General features: G+C 33.3%; 4 protein-coding genes across 6 annotated transcripts; 2 read left to right on the top strand and 2 right to left on the bottom strand.

The window, feature by feature from the left end:
- LOC126921131 (RYamide receptor-like) lies at positions 1-20,205 on the top strand. Of its 3 annotated transcripts, XM_050732392.1 has the most exons (11): positions 7,017-7,137; positions 7,421-7,565; positions 13,770-13,902; positions 15,963-16,165; positions 16,260-16,408; positions 16,546-16,667; positions 17,349-17,566; positions 17,882-17,982; positions 18,049-18,139; positions 18,206-18,324; positions 18,772-20,205. In XM_050732392.1, the coding sequence occupies exons 3-11, from the start codon at positions 13,785-13,787 to the stop codon at positions 19,019-19,021; spliced, it is 1,371 nt and encodes a 456-aa protein (XP_050588349.1). In that variant the 5' UTR covers positions 7,017-7,137; positions 7,421-7,565; positions 13,770-13,784; the 3' UTR covers positions 19,022-20,205. The 3 variants fall into 3 exon arrangements, with proteins under 3 accessions (XP_050588350.1, XP_050588348.1, XP_050588349.1); XM_050732393.1 differs by lacking the exons at positions 7,017-7,137; positions 7,421-7,565 and adding an exon at positions 1-1,376; XM_050732391.1 differs by lacking the exon at positions 7,421-7,565 and having other exon boundaries at positions 6,835-7,137.
- A 260-nt stretch (positions 20,206-20,465) lies between these two features.
- Positions 20,466-21,513, bottom strand: LOC126921144 (protein aveugle). Its single transcript, XM_050732415.1, has 3 exons — positions 21,155-21,513; positions 20,909-21,022; positions 20,466-20,806 (listed from the first exon to the last, which is right to left on the bottom strand). Exons 1-3 carry the CDS (start codon positions 21,191-21,193, stop codon positions 20,630-20,632), a joined length of 330 nt encoding a protein of 109 aa, XP_050588372.1. The 5' UTR covers positions 21,194-21,513; the 3' UTR covers positions 20,466-20,629.
- A 488-nt stretch (positions 21,514-22,001) lies between these two features.
- On the top strand, positions 22,002-23,093 carry LOC126921143 (40S ribosomal protein S26). The gene is made up of 3 exons (XM_050732414.1): positions 22,002-22,146; positions 22,616-22,924; positions 23,020-23,093. The coding sequence occupies exons 1-3, from the start codon at positions 22,144-22,146 to the stop codon at positions 23,050-23,052; spliced, it is 345 nt and encodes a 114-aa protein (XP_050588371.1). The 5' UTR covers positions 22,002-22,143; the 3' UTR covers positions 23,053-23,093.
- LOC126921141 (PEST proteolytic signal-containing nuclear protein-like) lies at positions 23,090-24,765 on the bottom strand. The gene is made up of 3 exons (XM_050732411.1): positions 24,619-24,765; positions 23,838-24,037; positions 23,090-23,771 (listed from the first exon to the last, which is right to left on the bottom strand). The coding sequence occupies exons 1-3, from the start codon at positions 24,653-24,655 to the stop codon at positions 23,529-23,531; spliced, it is 480 nt and encodes a 159-aa protein (XP_050588368.1). The 5' UTR covers positions 24,656-24,765; the 3' UTR covers positions 23,090-23,528.
- Positions 24,766-25,353: the final 588 nt, after the last annotated feature.

The raw sequence follows: 25,353 nt of genomic DNA, 5'->3' as shown, positions 1-25,353 counted from the left end.
TCGCGAGTTCTCGGAAAGCGCGCACACCAAACCAAACGATCCCGATCGCAATCACCGTTGTTACGTTAATCGTGAAAATCCTATTGTACCGAAACGCCATGGTAATTACGCGCGGATCAACAGCAACCGTTCGACGATCATCGCTGTACATTTAAAGTAGAAGAGAAAGTATAATTTATGGCAGCTACGAGTGATCGGACGAAGAGAAGGTGGTTGGTTCCCTTACATACGTAATCTCAATTACCGATATCTGATTAAAATAATATTTACTTATAAACAGTAAATTACGAGTAATAGTTCGAACGTAAGTAGTAAAGAACGAGAAAATTTCGGATCGAAGGGAATCGAACGAAAGAGAAAAGGATCGAGAATCGCTAAAAATCGGTCGACCCTTTAAATTTTCGTGTCGCACAAGCTGAACCGGCGAACAAGTAAATTGATAGAGGGTTGATTCGTCGTTGTCTCGGATGAAACATGCACGTCGTTGTCTCGGATGAAACACACACACGCACGAGTGAAAGAACCTACGATCAGTTTGCACACGTTCCAAAGGAGTCGAGGAATCTGTCAGAACCCTTTGATCCGCTCTTTGTTGCGGCGCTCCGGCTGTCAACATCGATACGTCGAACGCAGCTGCTCAGGCAATACGCGTTGACGTCTGTTCAAACAGCCAGATTCCGATGTACTTAAGTCCTAACTTACTGCTACTTACAGTGTATTTATAACGAACACGTGTTTTTCGAAGTCATTGACAAACACCGCGACTTAATTAGCCGATCGAACTATCGGCTCTTCAAGGAAGTTGAAGCAGCACAGTTCGAAGCTGAACAACGTACCGTGGGTCGTTCGTAATCAAGTTGCATAATAGCAGCATGCTGAAACAGCCGAGTTCCATGCAATTGAAACTGACGCCTGTAAACGAAACGATCGCAATACCTGTCCACGAAGAACTCCTTGAAATGTCTCGACGTCTGCGAGATTGACTTCGTCAGCGTGACGCGAGATCGATTTAACAGTTTCGCTCTTTACGCGACGCCTTTCGTTGTTTCACTGACATTGTTTCCGATGTTTTGTAAATTGATTGTCCATCGAATGTCGTGCGATGCTTCCTGGTTCATATCGACCGGAATATTTCGATCAAGCGGTGCGTCGAAAGGTCGCAGCAAGTGAATGCTATGTACGAGTAGAGAAGCGTGATCGCATGGATCGAATGGATTGAAGTCATTTCATGGGATATCGAAATAATGTCAAACTGATATCGGCCGAATTTTACGGATGATAGATCATAATCGTCGAAGTGGAAATAGTAGCGTCGTATGAAGCAGCATCGTACGAGTCCTTGCTGAACGATCCTTAAGCAGATAGTCCACGAATCGGTGAGTTGCATCCTGCACGTGTTCAGTTATCTTAAATTTCCTATGAGTCTGAAATTGATGCGAACTTAGACTGTTAAAGCTGTTACCTTCGACAGAATCAACAAAATTGTTTGAACGTGTAGCTGAATCGACGAGATTAAGAGATAGAAAGAAACTCGACGAATAAAGATGAAGGTACAAAGAACGTTAGGACCTTTCGCGTGTGTGCAAAACGAAAATTTTTTTCAATACGTCTCGTTGAAGTAGAATGAAACTCCTTTTCAAGTATAGTATCTTACGATTCTCACGACTTATATTCTTGCACCGTAAGATTCTTAGATGTTTCTTGAAAAATTAATCCAACGTTTCACTATCGTCGCAGCTAACTTCGTCGAGTATCTCAGGTTCCCATTCGCGATTACGTCGCAACTCGCTCGTTAGTAAAACGCAAATTAAAAAAGAAAAAAGACAGAAGCATGGTACACGTACGCTGATTAGAAACGAACTTTCAGTGGTCAAAGATTTTCCTTTTTTCCAAAAAATAAAGTTACTATCGACGTTTGTCAAAGATGTAGAAGAAAGAAATACGAATCCAAAGAAGTATACGTAGTTTTGAGTCTCTAAACACATGCAGAAGCCACATAACTTCTACATTAGCTTTGCTGAGTTGGTGTAAGAGAAGCCAAAGAGCTATGGGAAAAGATTGTTTTGCGTTTTAACCCATTCCAGTTTGACGATGTTACGTGGAAGCCGAAACTTGTTAGTTTATATCGTACACGTGAATATCACACGTGAAAAATATGATAAGTCCGTTTCTGTTGAATTTGACTTTTACGTAACGCAGCGAACGAAGAGAAGTATTTTGATATAAAATAGCTGAAGAAGGGAATAACCTGATAGATTCAAGATATGTGAGTCTTCTAAAAATAAATGATAAATTCAAGGTATTCCGTGAGAAACGAATAACGTCAGTCTAGATATTATGTTAGTGTAAAATGAAAATCTGTTAAACGTTCGGATGACAAAAGCACGCATTTAATTCCAAATTTTAAATGTGAAGATAGTTTCGATGTGCAATTGATCGACAACAAGTTGAATTAAATTGCTTCTCCGTAAAACACAGAAAACGCGACTTGTACTTTTCACCTGTGGCTTTCACACGAATACAACACATATTTAAGCATACAAAATATATAAAGTACTTCAAGAACTTCACTTTCGACAAGTTTCTCAATTACCTAGGTGTTTGATTAGTACTTAACGTCGGAAAAATAAACGACTTATTTTCACTTTATTGCTGCAAATCAACAATATGCATCGTAACGCAATTAAAAACACGAGCACCGTGCCAATTTTTACCCGCGAATGGAACAGTTCCGAATAACACTGGAAAAAAAGCTGGGCGGTAATTCTGAAAGACACGCTTTTGCCAAAAAAATTCGATGACTCGGCGAAAACGCGAAACGGTGATACATGAAAATTATACAATCGAAGAAACACATTATTCTTGTACTTTTCGTACTTTCTTCAACGACTCTCGTCCATCTTCTGCGCATTTCGCAGAAATAAGCTTTTCAAAATATACCTTCGACAAGTTTATAATGACACGACTAATCGTTCGATTTAATTCAAACGTTTGTCAATTTTTATCTTTTGTTCGCAAGGAAAAACATAAATATTTAGTGTTTATTGCTAATAACTATTTTTTCCAATATATGAAAATAGTTTGCGTTGATAAATATTCTCCGTAATTCAAACATAAAACGCGTGCCTCACGTGTTTCTACGCGTTCGCGTGCTTCCACGCGATCACGTGTTTCCACATATTCAACATGTGTACGTTACACGGAAAATATCCCATTCGCTTTTTAACTATACATCCGAAACGCAGGAATTTGAATGATATGCAAAGTTGTGCCAAATAATATGTAGATATTATATATCGCTTGATACATTCGCTTCAATGCAATGCAAAATCTATAAATAATTAAGAACCAATGTGTAAACAATTCTGAAGAAGCTATTTGGAAAGTTAATAATTAACTGAGGCAGATAAGAAAAGGATAATCTCGATATATCTCTTAATTCTTGAGAGAAATTCTTGTTTACATTTCAAATTATAACTTCTGCTGGAGAAGTCAGTATTAAAAAATGACAGTACTATCTAGTGAATTATTATGCATTAATGATTACTATAATATTAAGGCAAAAACAATGGCAAATACCCTAAACTTTTCCCATTTGAAGAGAATTTTAAAGCTTATTCCAACAATGAAATTTAACTTCATTCAGCAGCCACATTTTTACACCGAATAGGTAGCTTATACCGATTAGCATAATTTCCCATATTTCTCGAATATTATACCTTTTTTTCCATTCGCCTATTCAATAATACTTTCACGATTTCATTATAATAACGTCACTTTTCGTTTTAAAGCATTAAAATGCTAAATATTTTATTTTGCCTAAGCAGATTCAATAAAAAACCCTTTTTCGAAGATGAAAGAAGCACAGTAGCGTCTCATGAAAGCGGAACTCTCCGAGGATCGCCAAGGAAATCGCATGAACGTCGAAACCTTTTCTTCGCTAAGAAGAAAAACTTTCGTTGGATTTTCATTAATGAAATGTGTCCGAATACTTTCGATTCCTCTCGACGGTCTTAATAGGATATTTCACTAGAAACTTTTTAGAAATCTTCTTTCAAATGATCATACAATTTCAGACGCCCGTCTTATTTTCGATTTCTATATAATTTGCAAACGCACATGATGAATATTATAAAGGAGAACGTGTCGTTAAAACTGCACGTTATCAATCGACGACAAGGAGAACAATGGTACTATCGGCAAGCAATCGTGCTAACATCACGTTGCATATATGAAAAATACACACAGTGCCGGACAAAAGTATTCCTACGCCATTGGAAACGAAACAACATTTTTAAATTTCGATCAAAGAGCTTGAGTTTTTCTGAGAAGTTGGAATCGTTAGTTTATTAGATGAAGGGTGAAAAAGCATTTTGAAAAATTTCCAATTGGCCAAAATAGCGAAGAAAAAGGTAAAGCTCGCTCTTTACTTGTAATAAAAATTTAAACAATATATTCTAAAGATCGATAACAGTTACGTACATGTTAAACATTTTATCGAAACAAATTGATACGGAAACAAACGATAGACATCGAAAGACATAAGAATCTTTAGATCTTGGGCCGGAAGTCGTGAAAAACTTCCACCACTTTTAACAGCTTTTCTTCGTTTTTGTATATTTGCGAGTCAGTCGTACTCTAAAAATATTGTTCTTCATTTTTCGGAATTAAATTTTGGAAACAATCCTCGAACAAGTTCATATCTTTCGGGAGGCAATTTAAAAAATGCAACCTGGGTAAAAGATTGTTTCATCAAATAATGCAACGAGTAGTATACTTTGGATGTTTTTCGTATTTGTATGTATACCGCGTATTCCGTGCTTCCTCGTAGTTTCGAATTTCTCATAAATAAATAAAAATCCGCAGTTTGCCAGCCAATATGGAGAAAATTCGTTCTAAAAGGATATTCGTTGCAACTTTTATACAATTAAAAGGGTTCTTCTTTTGGAATCTTTCTGGCTTGCATATCAGCAATAATACAGCTTTACTTACGTCTGTCTGAGTTAGAACACGAAACTGCACCGACGTTATAACAATAACAGAACGTGCGAAACGAAAGATTTTCTCCATCTCGTGTCGTGTCAATCACGTTGCCATTCGAACGAACGTTTAAATATTTAACGAGAAACATAACGCGATCCAACACACTGAAAACATTTTCGCTTATAAAAAAATATCGTGTAAATAATTTTATCTTCCGATCAGGTATTGACTCGCCACGCTATTCGAATCCATAATCATCGCTCTTGAAACGATGAAGACATAAACAACGTTAGAACAGTTGAAAATCATAAAAAATCCAGTCGGTTAATTAACTTCGTATACCAGTTAGCAGCCTTTAGATCGAAAATATAATAAAATCTTTCTTGAATATTCTACAAAATTGAAATAAAATTGAAAATATTCTGCACAACACGCGTGTCACGAATAGGAAAACAGAAATTTTCCTTTGAAAAATCTTTCGACCTTTCACGTACGTAGCTCATCAACTTGTCACTGTGATGAATACGAACTGGTAACAATATTGCTAGCTCCTCCGTAGTTTAGCGTAACACAGTGTTCCAAAAATATATATTCTTCAAACAATCTGAAATGCCAGCTACAATATCGTTCACTCTTTCGTTCGAACGTAAATAAGTACGTTCAGAACTCTTTCGCGGAATTAAAAAAGATACACTGACAAAGTAAACTTTCCCCGTTGAATCTCCATACTCTGCCAAAAAATTAAAACGAGCGAATTCAGATTTTTAAGAACGTATTTTGCGATACGATCTTTATCGTTTTTCTCGTCGTCATCGTCATGGCCGTTATTCGAAATGAAATCCAGCCAGAAGGACATAAATCAGCAACGTGTCCTTTTTTATCGAATATTACACGAATCATGAGATAAATGTACAAAAGTAGCTAATTAGGTCGGTGTCGTGTTACCTTTTGTTTAAATGCCGAGATATCTTGTTTCGTTGTATTTTCGATGACGACGAATCTGGTAGAAAATATGATTAGCGGAGCAGCATAGAAGCAAACAGGTACTCTACTCTCTATCGCTCACTATGGCGCATTTCTGTGTCGTCTTATTTCTATATGTATTGATATATACGTATGAATGATCATCAGAAATAATCAGTCAGGCCCGCATTCCCTTGCCTAATGATCTTTTCAGTTTTATATTATACCTTGTATAATATTTTTTTCGAAGAGTTTCGTAACTGTATATAAATAAAAACCACAAGCTCGTTCTTAATTACAAATTTCAGGATAACGGTTAGAACAAGTACAAAATTAGCTTTGATATTCTTCTTCGCGGTAATTACTTGCGCGAGATCGATCAATTAAAAGAGAAACGGGGTGATGAAACTTCACAGGAATATTTTCCGCAAAGAATATTTATAGGAAATATACAGGAAGGCGAACCGTACGTTGATCGTTTAACGAATTAATGTGAGAGAAAACTCTGTGTCTGTGTCTGCCTTAGGACAAAAATTCCAGTTCAATTGAGATAAAATCCTTCGGAAAATAATTTAGAATTGACTGACTGAGAATCATAATGACGCAGGATCAGCCAATTGCTGATGTTCGGAGAATGGTTCTGCGTTTATTATTACGAATAATTCATTACATTCGTTCGTGTGATGGAAACGTATCATGACAGAGAATCGAATTGTAATTTAATTAATTATGAAATTATAAAGGTAGGATGCTTTTAAGTGTCTAAATACGAAACTAAATTCAGCTTCTCAAAGTTGCTACTTTCATCTCCGTCGTTTCCAAGCCGCCAATTAATTCTCCTACTGTCTGCGAACGGCAAAGAATATTAACGATTCTTTGCTAGAGGAATAGTTTCTCGTCAATATGAGCCTCTTTGTCATGAAATTTCCTTCTGTCAGCCAAAGAACCAAAAGCTTCGCATCGTTCGTTCGAAGAATATTATTATGTCCAACCCAGACAACACAGACACTTATATCAAAGTGGTGTTTGCGCGCTCGCGTTACGTTGGCCAAATGGCATAATAGCGTTAATAAGCACAAAGTGCATATTGTAGCTAGGCAACACGGCAGTAACAAGTATTGTCAGTGTGTCTCTTGTGACCCGCGGTATTACAACGCTTCGCCACGGACCAATACTCGATCGTTATATTATGTGAGTCCGATACAACTTCCTATCGTTTACCTCGCATTCAATCGCGTTTTCTCTTCCATAGCCCCTGTTCAAAATATTTTATTATACTGCGGAGTACTCGTATATTGTAAAGTCGAGCGCGTCAGCTAAATCATTCGCTCGCATTTTCTTTTCTGTAGCTGCTATAAAAAAAAAAAATTGTATTATAAAGCGTATTGTAAAGTAGTTACATCTTCTAAAAAGCATCCGCGTTACAAACACGTATCGAAAGCGACGCATTGATTCCAGTCTGTATATTTTCTAGGAAAGAAATGAGAAGGAAAATCCAAGTCAATGGCGAATGATGGGAAATTCATGGACGGCACGTTATTTTAAATTTTTAAGTCTGCAAGAAATATTTTCTGAAATCTATTCGTGAGAGGGAAATATTCGACTGTAAGGTAGAAAAGGTCAGATGATATACGTATTATCGTAAATATCCAAATAATTAAATACGAAAATAATTGCTGGAAAATAACCGTTTAGACACCAACGTTGTTCTCAACGAACGCGTCTTTTACGCGCCTCACATCGACCCGACTGACGCAGGAAACTTAAACGAGAAATAAAGCGAAAAGCGACAGGGCGTAGACGAGAGTTGAAAGGATACAGCGCGTATTGTTTGTATAAAAAACGAAGTTTTTATTTCCCTGGCATAAAATAGTATTGCAAACAGAGGTATTGCAGTATTCGCGCGATCTGCATTGTATAAACTGTTTCGAAATTAATAGAAAGGAAGGTTTTATTAAAACTGCCATTTAGCTCTGATTCATAACGAATAAAGAACAGTAGAGTGCTGAACATCTCGCTACGGATGAAATGACAAGATTTAAAAAAAGGGCGATTCACCCGTTCATTTCACTATCGTTTCACTTTCGACGTGTGATATTTACAAACAAGACGCTTTATTTCTATCACTTTCCTCCAGACTCAAAGAAATTTCGCATGACAAATCGAGGTATTACAGGCTTGAGAGCATCCTATAAATCGCATCGTTTATTTCACGTTCCCTTCCAAGGAAATACAGACAATCTGACGTTTCTGAGACGTTTCTCATTCGCGATTCTTTATGGTTCTTCTTTCTCTTCGGCATAAAATTCTCGTACGATTTTCTAGTACGATTATTTAAATTCTCCGAACAACACTAGAATAATTCTTCGAGTCAGCTACGCATAACGTTCACGAAAATATGCAAGCACAGCCCTTTTTGCATCGTTTTAATTGGAATACCATACGATATCGCTGCAACATTTTAGAATGCGATATTGGTTATTGATCTTCTCGTAACTGAAGTTCTAGTTCTTATGAGCGAAGAGCTGAACTTATAAGAACTAAAGTTTAGTTCTTGTAACTGAAGAAAACGGGTATAAGTATGAACATACCTTGGGTTTACATTGTGGTTTTAATATTATTAAAACAGATCGAATTACTTTATGACATTATTATTATTATTATATTATCATATCGTTATCTGTTTACACATTTGTATGCACCTGTAGAAAGAAGATCGAATTTCAAGCATATTACAATTTCATATATAATAAAATATTATTTTTAAAATTTTATACATGTTCTAAACGATATCATCGATTGGACGGTAATTTGATAAACATACAATTTATTCATTAATAATTTCATGAATATTCGTTTCGCAGATACACTGCGCATACAATATATGTGATATAATACAACATGGCATTAACTGTATCAGCTGCATATCATTTATGTAAAATTATCGTTCATCATGACATTAGTAGTAATTAAATGAAATCAATAAGTAGCGATATTAATCTTATGCGCAATTTCGAAAATATATTTATTATATTTTATGTATACTGTATAGAATGGTACGTTTATATTATCATTAATTTCCTATAGTCAGACTGCGGATGTTTATTGAATATATATAAAACGTTTAAGGATGCATAAAATTACAGAATGCGCATAATATGAAAATCCGCATATCCAATATCCAAAATAAAACGCACGTTGTGTATATCAAGTAGCTGAAACAAATCGCTACTTACATTTTATTTCTTTCGCTAATTATTTTGATAGAAATATGAATCTGCATGAACATCCACGGTTGTCTTATAATATAAAATTATAGAAAGCATCCTGCAATATCAAAACACATTTAAAGAACAAATTATGTCTACAAATTATGTCCCCAAGTAAATTTTACGATGGGATATTGTAGAACCAGATGGTACGATAGAACTTGAAACGCAAACGTACGACATAATTTCGAGGGCAGATATCGTATCCATATCACGTATGGTAATTAGCATCAAACTTAGAACATTTGATTGTTGCCCTTGCTGCAGTATCAACATACCACGCATATGCATACTTAATGCATCGTTAGCATGGCTCTTCTACACGGAACGTAACTTTCCATAAGATCACAGATGCCGAATTCGAATATGCAGAAATTCTACAACTTCATGAGGCTTCCAGAGTTATTAACGTCTGAGCAATTTAAATTCAATAATTTATGTATTAAACGGTGCATGATTTAAACTTGGTAGGTCCAAAGACAAATTTCAGGTTTCAGCGTCGCTTCAGGATATTTGTCTAACAAGCATAAAATATTAACAACTCTAATTAGGATTCGATGAAGGCGAGCTCATATTTCGAAACGATTTTTCCGGGAATATCTCGCGCAATTGAATTTCACGATGTGAAATAAAATAAATAGAAGCTACCGTAAGATTCAACAACATCAAGAACATTTATTGCACGTTTCCAAACTAACGTAGCGAACAAGTTGGAATATGCGTAATCGTTGCTAACAACGTGCAGCCTCGTTTAGGCAACAATCTGAACAATTTCTATTTACGTTTTGAACATCGCAATTTTGTAATTCAAATACTGTGCCAGACAAAGTTATACTCAACTTATGTCGCTGACTCGCATTCCATATTAAACAGATAACATTAGACATTAGGAAATGCAATTGATCAAAACGTAGTTTAGTCCTTTTGTCGTTTCCATTACAAATGTTTCGTGTCTTTGAGTCTAACCGAAACTGTACTATAGCAACTTAATCACTTGAGACAATTTCCTCGAGTACTGCAAAACGTGTTATGAACTTTGTAAGAGAATTCCTGGTTCATTTAGTCGCAGACATCGTAGATAAATCCAAGCAATTTAAATTAAAATTTTAAAAATTCTACTGGCTCATCGTTCCAACTTAAGCATGCAGAGTAATTCCAACATAGAAACTTTTCAACGATTCCAATCAAAAACTCTAAAATTATTAATAGATGTATCTTGGTATGTTAGCAACGAAACAGTACATCGCGACCTTAAGATACCTACAGTTAAAGAAGAATTATCCAAATTCAGTAATAGATGTAACATAAGAATTAACAACCACCAAAATCCACTAGTTGCTCAATTACCTGACACGACGGATCAGATCCGCAGGCTAAAAAGACATTACCCTCTAGATTTAAACATCAGATTCAGCTATTATCAAGCATACGATGATCATTTATTATTCACGTTATAGTACCACGCCAGAATAATTTACTTATAATTCTCAATGAGAATTGATCGTAAACTACTTCCAAATAAAAAAAAAATTTAGTCGCAGAAACATGTATACATGTTAGTACATGTGTAATAGGAATTCATTAAAATAAGTCATTACAACTATAGACTATAGACTTCTTAAATAAACCTACATATTTTTCTATTACACTATACATTAACACTTTGACTGCCACGTTGGTCAACCGGCCACGGTTTTTCCTGTGACGCCACGGTGATCATTGATGACAGAAGCTCTTGAACTTTTTACGATTGTAAAAATTGTATGGAAATTGACAGTTAGGGCATTTTGAATATAACCGATAAATAGAAGATACTTTAAAATAAAAAGTGCCCCATTGAACAATTTTTATTAGAACATCAATAAAAAAAAAATAAGGACAAATCTTGCATCCAACGGTGCACTGTGTTTACATCCATATCTTTGAGGGGTAATCTACTAATATTGTTATAAACACAGCTTAGAAAATAATCGTAAATGCTGCTTTATGATCATATAATTGAAGTTAGAAGTGTACACATACCTTACTATTATATATAGAACGAGCAAATACTGTTTACTAATATCTTCTACACGTTTCAACAATATATTCCTCACGTTTTGCTTACGACGAAATAACGAACGCGAATGGTTTGTTGAAATAAACGAAGCCTTGTTATAATATGTGGCTATCAACTGTTACCAAGGCGCCACGGTGGTCACCCGTGACCACCAATAAGATAAACGGTCCATTGGGGAAGGATGTTGTCCTACATCGTCAATTTATTATTATTTTGCCATTATATGCTTTGAATAATAAAAATACTCCCGTGACGTCCTGTGCGAAACATGTGATTTTGGCGTGGCAGTCAAAGTGTTAAGAAAAATGTTCGTATGCGTGCTATTTTAATCAAAATTGATGTTGCGAACGTTGCCTATAATTGAAACGCGTTCGGTTTAAAGTAAAAAACAAAAATTCACAATATGGTGCAGAAAGAATGCGGCATTCAAAGATATCGCAATAAACGTTCGCCTGAATATCGATACATGTAGGTGTACCGATAGTGGAACAATGTGATCCGCCCATTCCCTTGACATTCTTGAGACACGTTCTTCCCAGCGGATGAAATTCGCCAAACAAATACCAAAGAATATTCTCTTTTACGCTCGCGTACATCATTAAATATTTGCAAAACGTTCTGTTATTATAAATTGGAAAAGTTCATCGTAGAATATTAATAAAGTTGTTTCCTTCAAACCAATTTTCTGCATGGATATTGGTTAATTATGGAATCTTTATCGTTAAAATTAACAAAATAATCGGATTCTATCAGATAATAGAGGTAGCTGTTACTTTGACAAACCTTCAACGCTGTTATCTTAATAATATACGGTTTTGAAATTCAGTTAAAATCAGACATTGTTATACTATTAGCTGAATGCTAAAATGTTTATTACAATGCACGCAACAGTTTTCAAAAGACTTGGCAACAATACATATCATGTAGCGTTGCAAAATTCAGACAAATACCTGAAAAATACGAATTTTTTAAACACGTTAGTATATTATTGGAAATCTCAAGGCCATAAAATATCAAGCATCGTCGTGATACTGTTAAAAAATTGTACATTTCATAGGATCGTAACAAAACGTTAAAATATTCTTCTTCCAAATTCCGAGAATATCGACAAAAATTGTAGAAAAATTTCGACCGACATTGTTCCAAAGGGTCAAAAATACATCAAAAGAACTTACAATGATACTGTAAATCTTGAAACATAATTTGAAAAGCCTGCGACTGCTATATTATGAAAAGCGTCGTATTTAATGAGGTTTCACGGCGTAACGAGCATTTTATGAAAGGTCGAAATTGCCCGACGAATGAAAATTATAAAAATCCACAGAAATTCAAGAAAATACGTTTACTTAACTACTATTCTCTTACTTTACTTACCGAGATATTACGCTAAATGCCATTGTTTCACAGAATTCTTCGTATTATCGTCCGTATGTTCGTTATATTTCATGAAATTTCATCGTATCTTTTATATGTTTGATTGACTTGATATTTAATCGAAAGTAATATCATGGTGATGAAAAGTTCATAAAAATGCAAAGAATAGAAACGTAGATACGGTTTTAACCACTGTAGGTATTCCAGGAACAAAAAATATTCTCTCGATGGAGATAAGTACCAAGTACGCACGTTCAACTATTTTCCATGAAAATTCCAGCAATTTTATTTGTACACTGGATACGAACCCAGAGATAAGGGTGGAAAAAATTTTCGAGCGAACAGTTAGCAAAAGTTAGCAAAATCGACGTATTCGTGAGATTATTTTGCCTAACGGAGTAACCTAGTTTTCGACTCCCATGACGATGGAATTAATGAAGTTGTCGAGGATGGGTACTTAATGGCAGTTTCCGCTGTCAGAGGCACGAAAAAAGTGAAACGTTGTTTCTTGTTGTTTCGCCTCAAACAAAGGACCCCTAGCCACCTCGTTAAATTCAGAATTTTACCAGCTCGTTTCGAAATACGACGGAAATTCTACCTCTACCAGAGAGTTTGGTATTATGAAAAAAAATAAATAAAGTCGATTATGTTCCATCAATACTAAAAGTTGGATATTTGCAAACTTGATAAATGATCGCAAAAAATTGTGCCCTTTTGTAGGTCGATAAATCGTACGTACAACTTGCGCCGGCAGAATTTTAACTTTGCGTGTAGCAAGCAACATAAAATTCAATGAATAAATCATGCCCTCGATACTTTCCGCCGCTACGCTTGAGAATACGATTTATCGAGTCTATTGAGTTACGAGACCTGTCTTTTTCTTTTTTTTTTCCTTTATATAGACAGTTACGAATAATTTTTGTCAGAAAAATTAAAATTAATTAATTAAAGGTATATGGTGTTGGCCACGATAAATAATTACAAAGTACCACGACACAAGATAGCTTGTTTGTTCGTTGTGACATAATTGAGAACGAATGACAAAGTTTTATTCTTATTCTTGAATAATTTCTACTGAAATTGACGATTATAACTTGAGAATTGTTTTTAATTTGTTGCAGATTGAATCCATCACCATGAATATCTCATGGTACGACGAAAATGAAGTAATAGAAAATATTTGGCAACCTACGTTCAACAACACGTCAACGATATCCCCGCCCTATGCGAATGGCTCGATATACGACGATTTTGGTACGGATTATGTTATTATTAATACACCTCATTGTTGAAAACGAAATATGAATGAACATCATTCAAACATGATATAAAGGCTGTCAGAGGCTAAACTACCGTTTTCATCCTCATTAATTGCACATGTTGATTCCAAAGAGCCGCGGAAACCTTTAATAACCGAAATGAAGAACGAAAAGAAATGAATCGTTGCTTTAGAAAAACGGGTATAAAATGAAATTTCGCATCGTGACATTCTTAATATATCGGAGCGTTCTTTGAGCTTCACGTATATGTAGGTGCAAGCATAAGTGTAGTAAAATTCACAATTTAGAGATCAAAGAAATTTCGTCGATAGGAAGTCGATTCGATAAACGAAGAAACTCTTTAGAATTCGATCGAGCATGCGAATAGAATATGATTACGTCTTTCAGTTTCTCAGCGATTCAAATTAGAATAACTCTTCCAAGTGATATGCAAATAGGATTAGTAAGAGTATACACTTATAACAGAATGAAGAACAGGAACTAATCGCTTAGTTGATCGTTCGAAGGTAGAAATGACATTTTCCTTTATCAAAAATCTGTGTTCTTTTATTAAGCTTCACTGACTCTGTCGTGGATGGTAATGAATAGGACTCGGTATAAAGTAAAATTATTTAAGTGACGATTCAGAAGCTTAGACTGGCTTAAAGCTTATAGCTTGATAGCTGTAAAATTATTTATTTTACAACAACATGTAATGTAATGAAGAGGATTCATTTATCTTGGCTACGATTGTGGCAATATGCGAACGAAAGAATAATTGTGTGTATATTGTGTTGTATGGTATATAATATTTTTCATTCGTCGAAAATTATTTCACATATTAAACTATATTAATTAATTATAGAAATATTGACAGAGTTATACATTTTATCCTAATGAAGCTAAATTTTAACAATGACCAAAGGTGTTTTAAGTCATTCACGGTATTTGTTATTTAATTTGCACGAGAAAACTTCGAAGAGAATCGCAGTCTCATTAGATGAAAATATTTCGTATATTCTTAAGCGATACAAAGAGCCGGAAATTTCCGGCCACTGTTTGTGGCAGAAGTCCGTGGTAACAGTCCACGCAATATCTGAATTGTACCGTGTACAAGGAAACTCATTTTAATGCAAGAAACCTTGTAAAATTAAACGATCAACGTAGCGTTGATTATTTCAAGCAAAATATTTCATTTAATTATATTTAATTTAACGCTAGAGACATGATAATGAATATATCTTGTACATTAAAAAAGACGGACGTGTTTATATCGCTCTGAAAAGCTTCATCCCGTTAAAAGTTACTCGACTTTATGCTGTTTCATGTTCTTTTTTTCCTGCAAAGTATTACATTTCATCATTCTGAAAAGAAAGGTAACAATATCTAATGCATTTGAATAACATATTTCCTTTTTTTTCCACTTTCAACATTGAACATTCCAGTTTTTTTGATGTTCCTAACAATGAACAAATTTTATTCACTTGATAATCTGTTGATCGTCACGCTCAAGCAGTATCGACGTTACAAACATGAATTGCAACTTCAAAGAACTGTAAATTGCATCTCCTTTGTATAGTGAATTATTCTTGTCTTTTTCAGGTTCGCGCGACGCCGTTATCGAGATCCAAAATCCAATGTTTTTATTCATGAGGCTATCTCGCCTTTAAAAGTTATTCGCGAAAATATTCATACAAATATTCGTTCGCTCGCTTTGAAAACGTTAGTCTGAATAAAAAAAAAAAACACGCGCGATGAATAGCACGCCTTATCAGAATCGAATCGGAGAGATGGTTTTTGTCGATAAAATGGAAAATGAAAATCGAAAATAAAAATTCAGATACGATCGAATTGTGGAAGCTTTTAGTTTATTCCTCTTTGAAAATATACCATGAGAACATAAAATATACGTATGCGTATCATTTAAGACAGCATAACACTGTGTAGGTGTATTATCGAGAAATTATTTTCCTATTATTTTTATATCACATGTCCGATTCGTTTTCATATAATTTAAAGATCCTCGTTAGTTCAAACGCCACTGATTGATTTCAGATGGAAAATACGAAGTTCCAACCGCCATACTCGTTGTCCTCAGCATATCTTACGGAACGATATCGTTTCTGGCAGTAGTGGGAAATTCTCTTGTTATGTGGATAATAGCTACATCCAGGCGTATGCAAAACGTAACGAACTTTTTCATAGCGAACCTGGCATTGGCGGACATTGTTATCGGTTTGTTCGCGATTCCATTTCAGGTAAGAGATTTATTTAATATGTAACTCTATGTGTTCAAATAAAATCCGAACTAAAATATACATTGTTCTAATCACGAGAAATATTTCTATTAAGTTTCAAGCAGCTCTGTTACAAAGATGGCTCCTACCACATTTTATGTGCGCATTTTGTCCCTTCGTGCAAATCCTTTCTGTCAATGTCTCGGTTTTCACGTTAACGGCGATCGCGATCGATCGACATCGAGCGATTTTAAAACCACTCAGGTACGTCAATCTATTAAAACGGTAGATTATCTAAGTCATTCAAGTAGATGTACGCCATTCGATTCTTCTGACCATTGTTATTTATATTTCTTTTTCTCTCTTTTAACTCGTGTAACTTGATGTTTCACATTTAATAGCGCGAGACCAAGCAAACTGACCGCCAAAATTATAATCGCTGGAATTTGGTTTCTCGCCTGTAGTTTGGCTACACCAATGGCAATTGCACGTAGGGTTACTATGGTACGGGAAAATTCTATAAGTAAGTTAAACGACAGATCACTTGACCAAACTATCAGAGACTTGTGAATAAGAGACTTTTCATTTTTCATCGATGTATAATACGAATCGTTTATTTTCAAAGTGGTGTAAGTCCATTTTATGGAAAGATTGAGAAAAGGAGGAATTTCCCTACACTTTAATACGAACGTTTTCCTTTCAACCAATTTATAATCTAAATCTTAGGATATTTCTTTGTTCTATTCAAACGAAATTTAATAAATTTAATGATTAATTTAATAAATCCATTTCCTGTAATCCGTAGCCTGTACAATCGAGACACCAAATAATCAAAAACAAGTGATACTGAAATTAAACAACGGTATGTACTTTCTTTTTCTTGTTCATAAAGCAGAGTGGTAAAGCGTAGAACATGGATTTCAAATAATTCGCTAACTTTGAAAGCGATTTGTGGGTCCGCTCGTAACCCTGAAGAAAGATACTGATCCAGTCAGTTTCCAAACAGAACTATTTACATAATGAATTCGCATCTAATTAAGCGCATAAAGACGCGAATGAACTAAGTAGACCTTTCAGCGAAAGATTTTTCGCGAACGCTTCGGTACCTGGAAACAAAGGAAAATCAACTTGCACCGCTTTGAAAACGAACGATCCATGTACATGTAACTGATCGATCGTTTCTTCTAATTTCTAATTGACGTAGATGGCGGAGATCGCTACAAACCGTTCTGCATACACGTAAATCTATCCACCAAATCCATGTTTATTTACTCAGGATTATTGGTATTTTTGCAATATATCACACCTCTTTCGATCATTTCCTGCGTGTATGCAAGAATAGCATTAAAACTCTGGGGAAATAAGGCTCCGGGAAATGCCGAGGATTCCCGGGACGCGAATCTAATGAAGAATAAAATAAAGGTACAGCCCTTTCTTATTACTAATTAATATAAAATCTCCAATTATATTTTCGAATTTTATATTATCGAATTTTCCGCTGTTCGATCCTACAAACGCAATACGTCTACGCGCCGACGCTACTATGTTTCTCGCATAGACGTTTAAATAGAAAATAATTATATAAAAAGAGAAATAACTCTGTTACAACGATAACGTATTCTCCTACGTTCTCGTACTAAGTGCGTATTTTACGTAAACAGCGTAGCTTCGATTTAATTTAAACATAGTTTTGTTGGTTTTATTTAACACAGTTGCGGATTGTTCGTTGCGTTTCAGGTAATCAAAATGTTGATCATAGTAGTAGCACTTTTCGCAATTTGCTGGCTACCGCTTCAAACCTATAACACTTTCCAATACTTTTATTCAGAAATAAACAAGTAAGTAACAGATCGTTCTACGCACAGATTATATGTAAAACAGAATACTAAGTGGCGTTATTACAGTTACAAATATATCCATTACATATGGTTCTTTTTCGATTGGCTGGCCATGTCAAATAGCTGTTACAATCCATTTATTTATGGAATATATAACGTAAGTATCGCAAGTTATACGTTTCGATATCGTTCTACATCTTCTCAGTGTACGATCTACTTTTAGGAAAAATTTAGAAGGGAATTTCAACAGAGATGTCCTTTTAAATCGCGAAAATGGTCAACTAATCCACCAATCGATACCACGGATACGGATAAAACACAAAGTACAAGAACCTCCATAAGGTATTCTTTGAAGTACATTTCATAATTGAGCTGCGCAGAAACCATGCTGATCCGTGAACTAAGACGTAGCGAAGAATAACAACTGTAAACGTTATTTACCAAAAACATGGAAATGTTTACTGAAACGATTACTTGTACTACCTTTTCTGTAATAATTAAATTTATAAAGAAATAAGTCCTTTGTTTCTTAAGATATTTAATATTGATCATGTACCTGAATGAAATTGTCAAATTGAAACAGGAAAATCGAAGGATAAGGTGGAAGAGCGAGGAATGTCCACTTATTTTATGACGTTCTCCTTGTTGTTCCCTTTACTCTTCGATTAAGAACTTCATACAAAATGGAGTTGATCAGTTTAACCTTTGAAGGGCCCAATTATTGTACTATTTCTATAAAAGATTCTGTTATTCATAGAAATAAAAAGTAACTAACTTTAAATGTCGTAGATACGAATGGAGGCGTACAATCTCCAATACTTATCCAACTGTATCATCGTTTCATAAAGGTATGTCAGCGAGAGACTCGACTCAGTCGTTTATCGATGATCACCAAAAGAACGTACGAAACAAAAAAGGGATTAATTACTATTTTCGTGGTGAGAACCACTGTTCGCACAAAAACGAGGAACTGTACGTTTTTTCATCCGGAAGACACAAACACACTCAAGACCTCGACACGGAAGAATTATGTCTGTAGCGTGGAGAATTTAACGAATTGCTTATCGATTAATTTAAATAGTATTAATAACGAGATGTATTTTGTTCAAAGTGCAAAATTTGCACGATTCATTTGCATATGTAATATGCAAACAAAGGTAAACCAATAGATGTAACAAGATAATAGTTCTATTAATTGATACTAATAGAGGATAATTTTCCCACATATCTTATAATAACTTGTGAAACAAACGTCTAATTAATCGCGTTTTCTTTTCAGTTCTTCTAATCGTTGCTCAAGTTTTTCTACGACTTAAATGTGATAAACATTTGTCTAGCATTTATTAGATTTCTAATGTGTATATAAGTACATATATATGTGCGCGTACACAAATATTAGTGCACCTTTTTATTTTCTTTATATTTAATGAATAACAATTTCTCAGTGAACTACTATGCCGTAAAAATATTCTTGAAAAATTCTAAAATCTTGATAGAAATACTTAGTTGTAACGAATACGCAACGGTGAATATTTTAAAAATAATTAGGATAATTGAAGAAATATTTTATTTCCTCCTGATTAATTTCTTTTTTAGGATCACAGTTATTAACCTTTATGAAGAAGTTCCACACAATATGTAAGGCTGTGAAACATATATTAGAGTAACGTCTTTTTGTTACTGTTCATTATTATAAGTTTAAGCGTTTTTTTTTTTTATGTAAGAATGAAACTTTCTCGCAACGGTAATAAAATGCTAAATATCTCTTGATTGAATGATAATTTACATTTAAGTTGATAATTGGAAAAAGTATTCAAAAGTATTAAACATAAACGTTATCTTTAAAACTTTTAAATAGATACTTTGAAAAGATATTAAAATTACAGTTAAGGTGATTATTAAAAAATTTTGTTGTAATAACAATTAGCTATATCTTTGACTAATAATTCTAATTTCCATCTCACCACAGATTAAAGATATATGACATGTCCTTCAACAAATTACTATTTCATACATATTATGTAAAATTGTAGCAACAAACAGGGTAATGAAGAGTTTAGTCTCTAAAGTAATTTGTTCAAATGATCATGTACATAACGATGATAAATAAAAAAAACAGAATATTATTTCAACTTAATTAAATGTTAAAATTGATGTAATTTATCATGCTACAATAATATCAAAATGTTTCTAGTCAATAAATGAATTTTTGTTGAAACATAACATATTACATAAAAAAAATTTCTAATACAGAAACTTTTCCTATCAAATAAAATGTTGCTGTATAATTTCAAAGACGTTCTATACAGATAAGTAATTTTAATATGACACTTTTTGTTTTATGATAAAGAATTGTGAAATAAAATTATTTTCCTTAAAAAATAACGATAAGAATTTACTACACAATCAAATCCTGTTTGCAAACTTCCTTATTCCCATACATTCATATTTTCTTGTAATTCATAATATCAGAGACAATAATATACCCAAGGTATCAAATACTTTATTGTAAATATATATAAAAGTACAATCATTTAATACATTTGATTTAAAAGCTACTAATATTGTAACATTATCAATAAAAAATATAAAATATAATTTATCACAAGTTATTATAAAAAAATAAAGTTCTATCTCATGCAACATATTAATCAAAATTCATATTATTACGTCGTTCAATATCTTTAATCTCTAACATATCTGTTTTAAGATGCAATTTCATTATTTCCCGCCAAATATCCATTCTATGTTGTTCATTATCAATTCCAAGTCTCAATAAAATATTTTCATTTATTCTTAACAAGACCCTTCCAGTGATATCGTGCTTAAAAAACACAAATAATATTGATCAATGTCGATCAATGCAGAAGTATATAAAATACAGAAACTATATATTTCCCTGTGTTTAAATAATTTAAATACTTACATATAGAAACTTTTCATGATATAATTGATAATAATCACTGCAATGCCTCCTCAACCATTTTTGTACATCTAACACATTCCATAAATAAACAGGACGAGGTCTAGCAGTTTTGTTCTACAATATCCAATTCATTTACAATCAACATAAAGGTTTTATACCCTTAATTGCTGCATTTCTTTTATAAACAATTGATCAAATTCTAATCATGCTAACAATGATAGCGCTATCACCACAAGATGAACATACCTTTGGTTTATTAGTGGAATTAACAACCTCTTCTACCATTGTGTGCAAAATTCAAAATATAAAATTACAGAGAATACAAATAGAATAAAATAGGTTACAAAAAATTAAAAACAGTACGTAATGTATCCTCCTAATGATACAATCATAAAAATTGTATAAAATGTATCTTATTTAAAAACTTGTTATTGTTTTAATACACTAAAATGCATCGTAGAAAATATACAACATACAACAACTAAACAAAGTTAATTTAGAACGTTTCTTTTCGTTGCAAAATTATATTGCTTTTATCCATCTATCATTTGTAATGTTGAGCATAACTTCTCCATTTTGTCACTATGCAATATATCCATTTTAAAGTGTAAGCACGCATGTATTGTCACTAGAAGTTCAGAAAGACGCTAGGCTAAATTGTAATTGCTCAAAATTCGTATTACATAAAACTTTTATTCACTTTAATCACGGACAATCAAATTTTATTTAAGCTATAAATATTTAATGGTAAAGTATTGTCCAAAAATTGTTTTAGTTAGATTACTTGATCAATGTTTCGTAATATCTGGTAATATCAGATAATATATTACAATGCATTTCAGCTTTTCTAATAAATATTATCGATCTATATATCTTTTTATGATTTATGTTCCGTATTATACATTTGAAAATATATGAAATCTATGATATTGAATGACACAATTTTCTACAAGTAATGTTCGAAATATGCGAATTACAGTATTATATTACCTTAATTCCTTCTTTGTGATATATTTCATTTGATAAACGTCACACATGCATTAACGCTTAACATTAAACAAACAAATAGCATTAAATTAATAAAAATTCAAAGCGCGCGAGTATCACGATTCAAACGCAATCTGAAACTGAATGCCAACTTAACATAAACGGAAGTACATTGATTTGACTTGCCAACTTCATTTAACGTCATTGAACATTGTTTCCGATCTTTCTCCAACAAGTGACGGAAGAAAATGGTAAGTATTTCTTATTTATCATGTATAATTCTATTAGTTTGCGATATTGTGCATAGAGTATTTGTTTAATATATAATATTAATAAAAAAACTAGTGCGTAGGACGCAGTTTTACATAATATAGTCAGTATTAACGGTGATGTATTCGTGAAATATGAAAGTGCAGAATGATTGTTGACCATGTGGTTCTCACATTGTGTATATTCGTAGAATATCATTTTTAAATAAACTATAATTTTTTCAAAACTAAGAACAAAATACACTGAAATCTAATATTTGTATTTTGAGTATTACATGTTAGGAATATTTGTATGTTTATATTTTATACATAACCTCCATGTATATTACTAATAATTTTAAACCTTAGAAGAAAAAGTTATAAACGTAATTAACAATTATCTATCCACCTTAGTAGGCATCAATATTCCATATCACTGTTATTGTTGTCTATTTCACTTTTCTATTTTCAGACTTGCAAACGCAGGAATGGTGGACGTGCCAAGCATGGCCGTGGCCATGTAAACCCTGTCCGTTGTACTAATTGTGCACGCTGTGTACCAAAAGATAAAGCAATTAAAAAATTCGTTATTCGTAATATCGTAGAAGCAGCTGCTGTAAGAGATATCACAGAAGCAAGCTTTTATTCTGCATATCAACTTCCAAAGTTGTATGCCAAGTTGCACTATTGCGTTTCTTGTGCTATTCACTCAAAAGTAGTTCGCAACAGATCAAAGGCAAATCGTCGTATTAGGACACCTCCAGTTCGTAATTTCCCCAGGGTAATTATTATTAAATTACATAGTTATGTATATTATTAATTTCATCATCAATTTTTTGATGTACATTTATTGTATCATATCTTTGTTCTGTTTAGGATCTGCGTCAGGGCCAACAAAACAGGAAATAAATTACTATGTAAATTTTAAATAAAATAAAGTATAAAATCGATATTAACTGCTTTTTATTTATATCATTTATTCTACAAGTTACAAGATAAATTATTTTAAACTTCCTATCATTCCTAAACAAGTCACTTTAAAAATTTCTTATTACATGATTCAAAATTAATATAATAATAATGAACAATGTAAAAATTACACAAGTTAAATGTATTTGTAGAGTCCCACATGAGATACACAAAGAAATCATACACTTTCAAGTGCAGTCTTAATATTAGCCAATACTAAACAATAGCTAATATTTATTTTCCAAAATGTGATGTTAAATATGAAGAGAAACTTTGTATCTAGTGCCTGCTATTAATGCATAAAATTGATAAAAATATTTTGCATATAACTGTAGCAAGAATTCCGCTATTGTTGCATCTTTTTTGTAAAATTAATATACAATTAACAATAATTGCCCAGTACATCAAGGGAGGAATCATTTATTTGCTTCCTCCATTGCTTTTTTGAGCGTCTTTTCAAATATTTTTTTGGAATCGCAAAATCCTTGCTTTGTTTTCCCAAATGAATTTGGACCAGCAGAAGTTGGTGTTTCTCTTCCAATATTTCTCATCCTCATCCTTGCTTCTGCTGGCATTTCCTCGGGTTCATCTTCTTCATCTGCATTGAATACAGAAGCTACTGTTGGCCTCTGGATTGGTGTTGCCTTTACAGTGGGTTTCTAAAATACAGTTCTCGTAAGAACAAATATATATATGTTTTCTTCAATTTATACATTACTACTTACTGATGTAGAGCCTAGCTTTATCTGAATACCCTTCTTTTGTTCTGTCCCACTTTTCTTCCCAAATCCAAATGCCAGCTTCTGTTTCTTGGCATCACTTTGATTGTAATTACCAGCCTCACAACGGTCATCTGATCTAATCGGTGAACGATCCCTTCCTCTGTCATCTCCCCTGGAGTCCTCTGCTCTGTACACACTTGACCCTGACAACGTCAAACACTGGCAAAGTTCAGATCAAGTTAAACAACATTGTATCTTTTAACCGGAAATATTTAAGCGGCATGCTTAGCACAAGTTTCTTGTAATTCCGAATAAAATTCAAAAACAAATGAAATCAATAAATGATGATGAAGAAGAAACAAGTGTGTATGTAACATACATGTCCTAAAGTTATTTATAACAATACGATATACGATATATGTATATTTACTTGATAATTTTATTACATAAGGTTAACATTCAATCCGTTTTTATTATTGTGAAGCATCCTTTGGCACATGGTTGTAGGATGCGTACATCCAAAAACGATACATGAAAAGTAAGAAACGAGATTTAGAAAATAAAAATACGATTTGCACGTCTAGTTTTGTTCTAAAACTGCTTCGTAATAGATTTTCTAAATTACATATTTAGAATTTGGTGTTTCCATAATTAAAGATTGTGGGCATGAAATCAATAACGAAAACAAATCAAGACTAGAACACTATCCATTTTCTGCAAGGTACGAAGTAAATGTTATTTTACCAAATGCGACTGATACGATTATAAATAAAATGAATAAAACCTTTTCTATATTCGTCCCCTGGATTCCTCTTCGACATTTTTCTGATTTTCTTTGGACGCAATGCGAAATCGAGCGAACTGAAGCACTTTAACGACAGTAACTGCAGTTTACTTCACACTAGTGTACCTAACTTAGCGTAAATAGGGACATTTAAGGAAATATAGCAGCGGCTAGTAATTTTCTTATAACAGTTAGTACAGGTAGTACAAAAGAGAGAAAACAAAATTTAATTAATAAAATACATCTTTAATAATTACAGATACTAACGTTAATTAGAATTTGTAGTTTGGAAATTATTTTAAAAATATTCTTTTCATTTATTTAAATTTCCTTACCAAATTTCCTTTTCATTGGTGATTATGCCTGGCGCTTTGTGCTGTATATTTGAATGTGCGTACAATACATATAAATAAAGCATTTTAATCTTTGTTAATGTTAGTTATTCTATTGCATACATTGTTATATACAAGGTGAGTCATCTAAGGGTTTAAGCTGATTTCTAAGTACATCAGAAAGTTGTCAGAAATATATAGTGGCAACTGTAACGTTTATTTACTGATTCTAATGTGAAACTATAAAATTAATTATTTTGAGATAACAAACACATTGTTAATTTATTAACTGATTTATTAATTTATTAGTTAAATCATTGAAAGTATAATAGAAAAAACAAATAAAGTATACAAAGTGATCGTAATCTTATTTTCCTCGTGGATATTGATATAAAACTGTGAG

The sequence above is a fragment of the Bombus affinis genome, chromosome 10, assembly GCF_024516045.1.
Source record: "Bombus affinis isolate iyBomAffi1 chromosome 10, iyBomAffi1.2, whole genome shotgun sequence".
NCBI lineage: Eukaryota > Metazoa > Arthropoda > Insecta > Hymenoptera > Apidae > Bombus > Bombus affinis.
Note: the sequence above shows the minus strand (reverse complement) of the source record. Positions and strands in the feature narration are given on the sequence as shown.

Bases quoted from the DNA above. Each gene is read 5' to 3' on its own strand.
- LOC126921144 (XM_050732415.1), bottom strand. From the start codon at position 21,193: ATGGTAGAAGAGGTTGTTAATTCCACTAATAAACCAAAG. The intron at 21,023-21,154 runs GTATGTTCATCT...TGGATATTGTAG, and splicing joins ATTCCACTAATAAACCAAAG to AACAAAACTGCTAGACCTCG. The intron at 20,807-20,908 runs GTAAGTATTTAA...GTGTTTTTTAAG, and splicing joins ATCATGAAAAGTTTCTATAT to CACGATATCACTGGAAGGGT.
- LOC126921131 (XM_050732391.1), top strand. From the start codon at position 6,850: ATGAGCCTCTTTGTCATGAAATTTCCTTCTGTCAGCCAAAGAACCAAA. The intron at 13,903-15,962 runs GTACGGATTATG...GATTGATTTCAG, and splicing joins CTCGATATACGACGATTTTG to ATGGAAAATACGAAGTTCCA. The intron at 16,409-16,545 runs GTACGTCAATCT...CACATTTAATAG, and splicing joins GCGATTTTAAAACCACTCAG to CGCGAGACCAAGCAAACTGA.
- LOC126921141 (XM_050732411.1), bottom strand. From the start codon at position 24,655: ATGTCGAAGAGGAATCCAGGGGACGAATATAGAAAAG. The intron at 24,038-24,618 runs GTTTTATTCATT...TGACGTTGTCAG, and splicing joins AGGGGACGAATATAGAAAAG to GGTCAAGTGTGTACAGAGCA. The intron at 23,772-23,837 runs GTAAGTAGTAAT...ACTGTATTTTAG, and splicing joins TAAAGCTAGGCTCTACATCA to AAACCCACTGTAAAGGCAAC.
- LOC126921143 (XM_050732414.1), top strand. The intron at 22,925-23,019 runs GTAATTATTATT...TGTTCTGTTTAG, and splicing joins CAGTTCGTAATTTCCCCAGG to GATCTGCGTCAGGGCCAACA.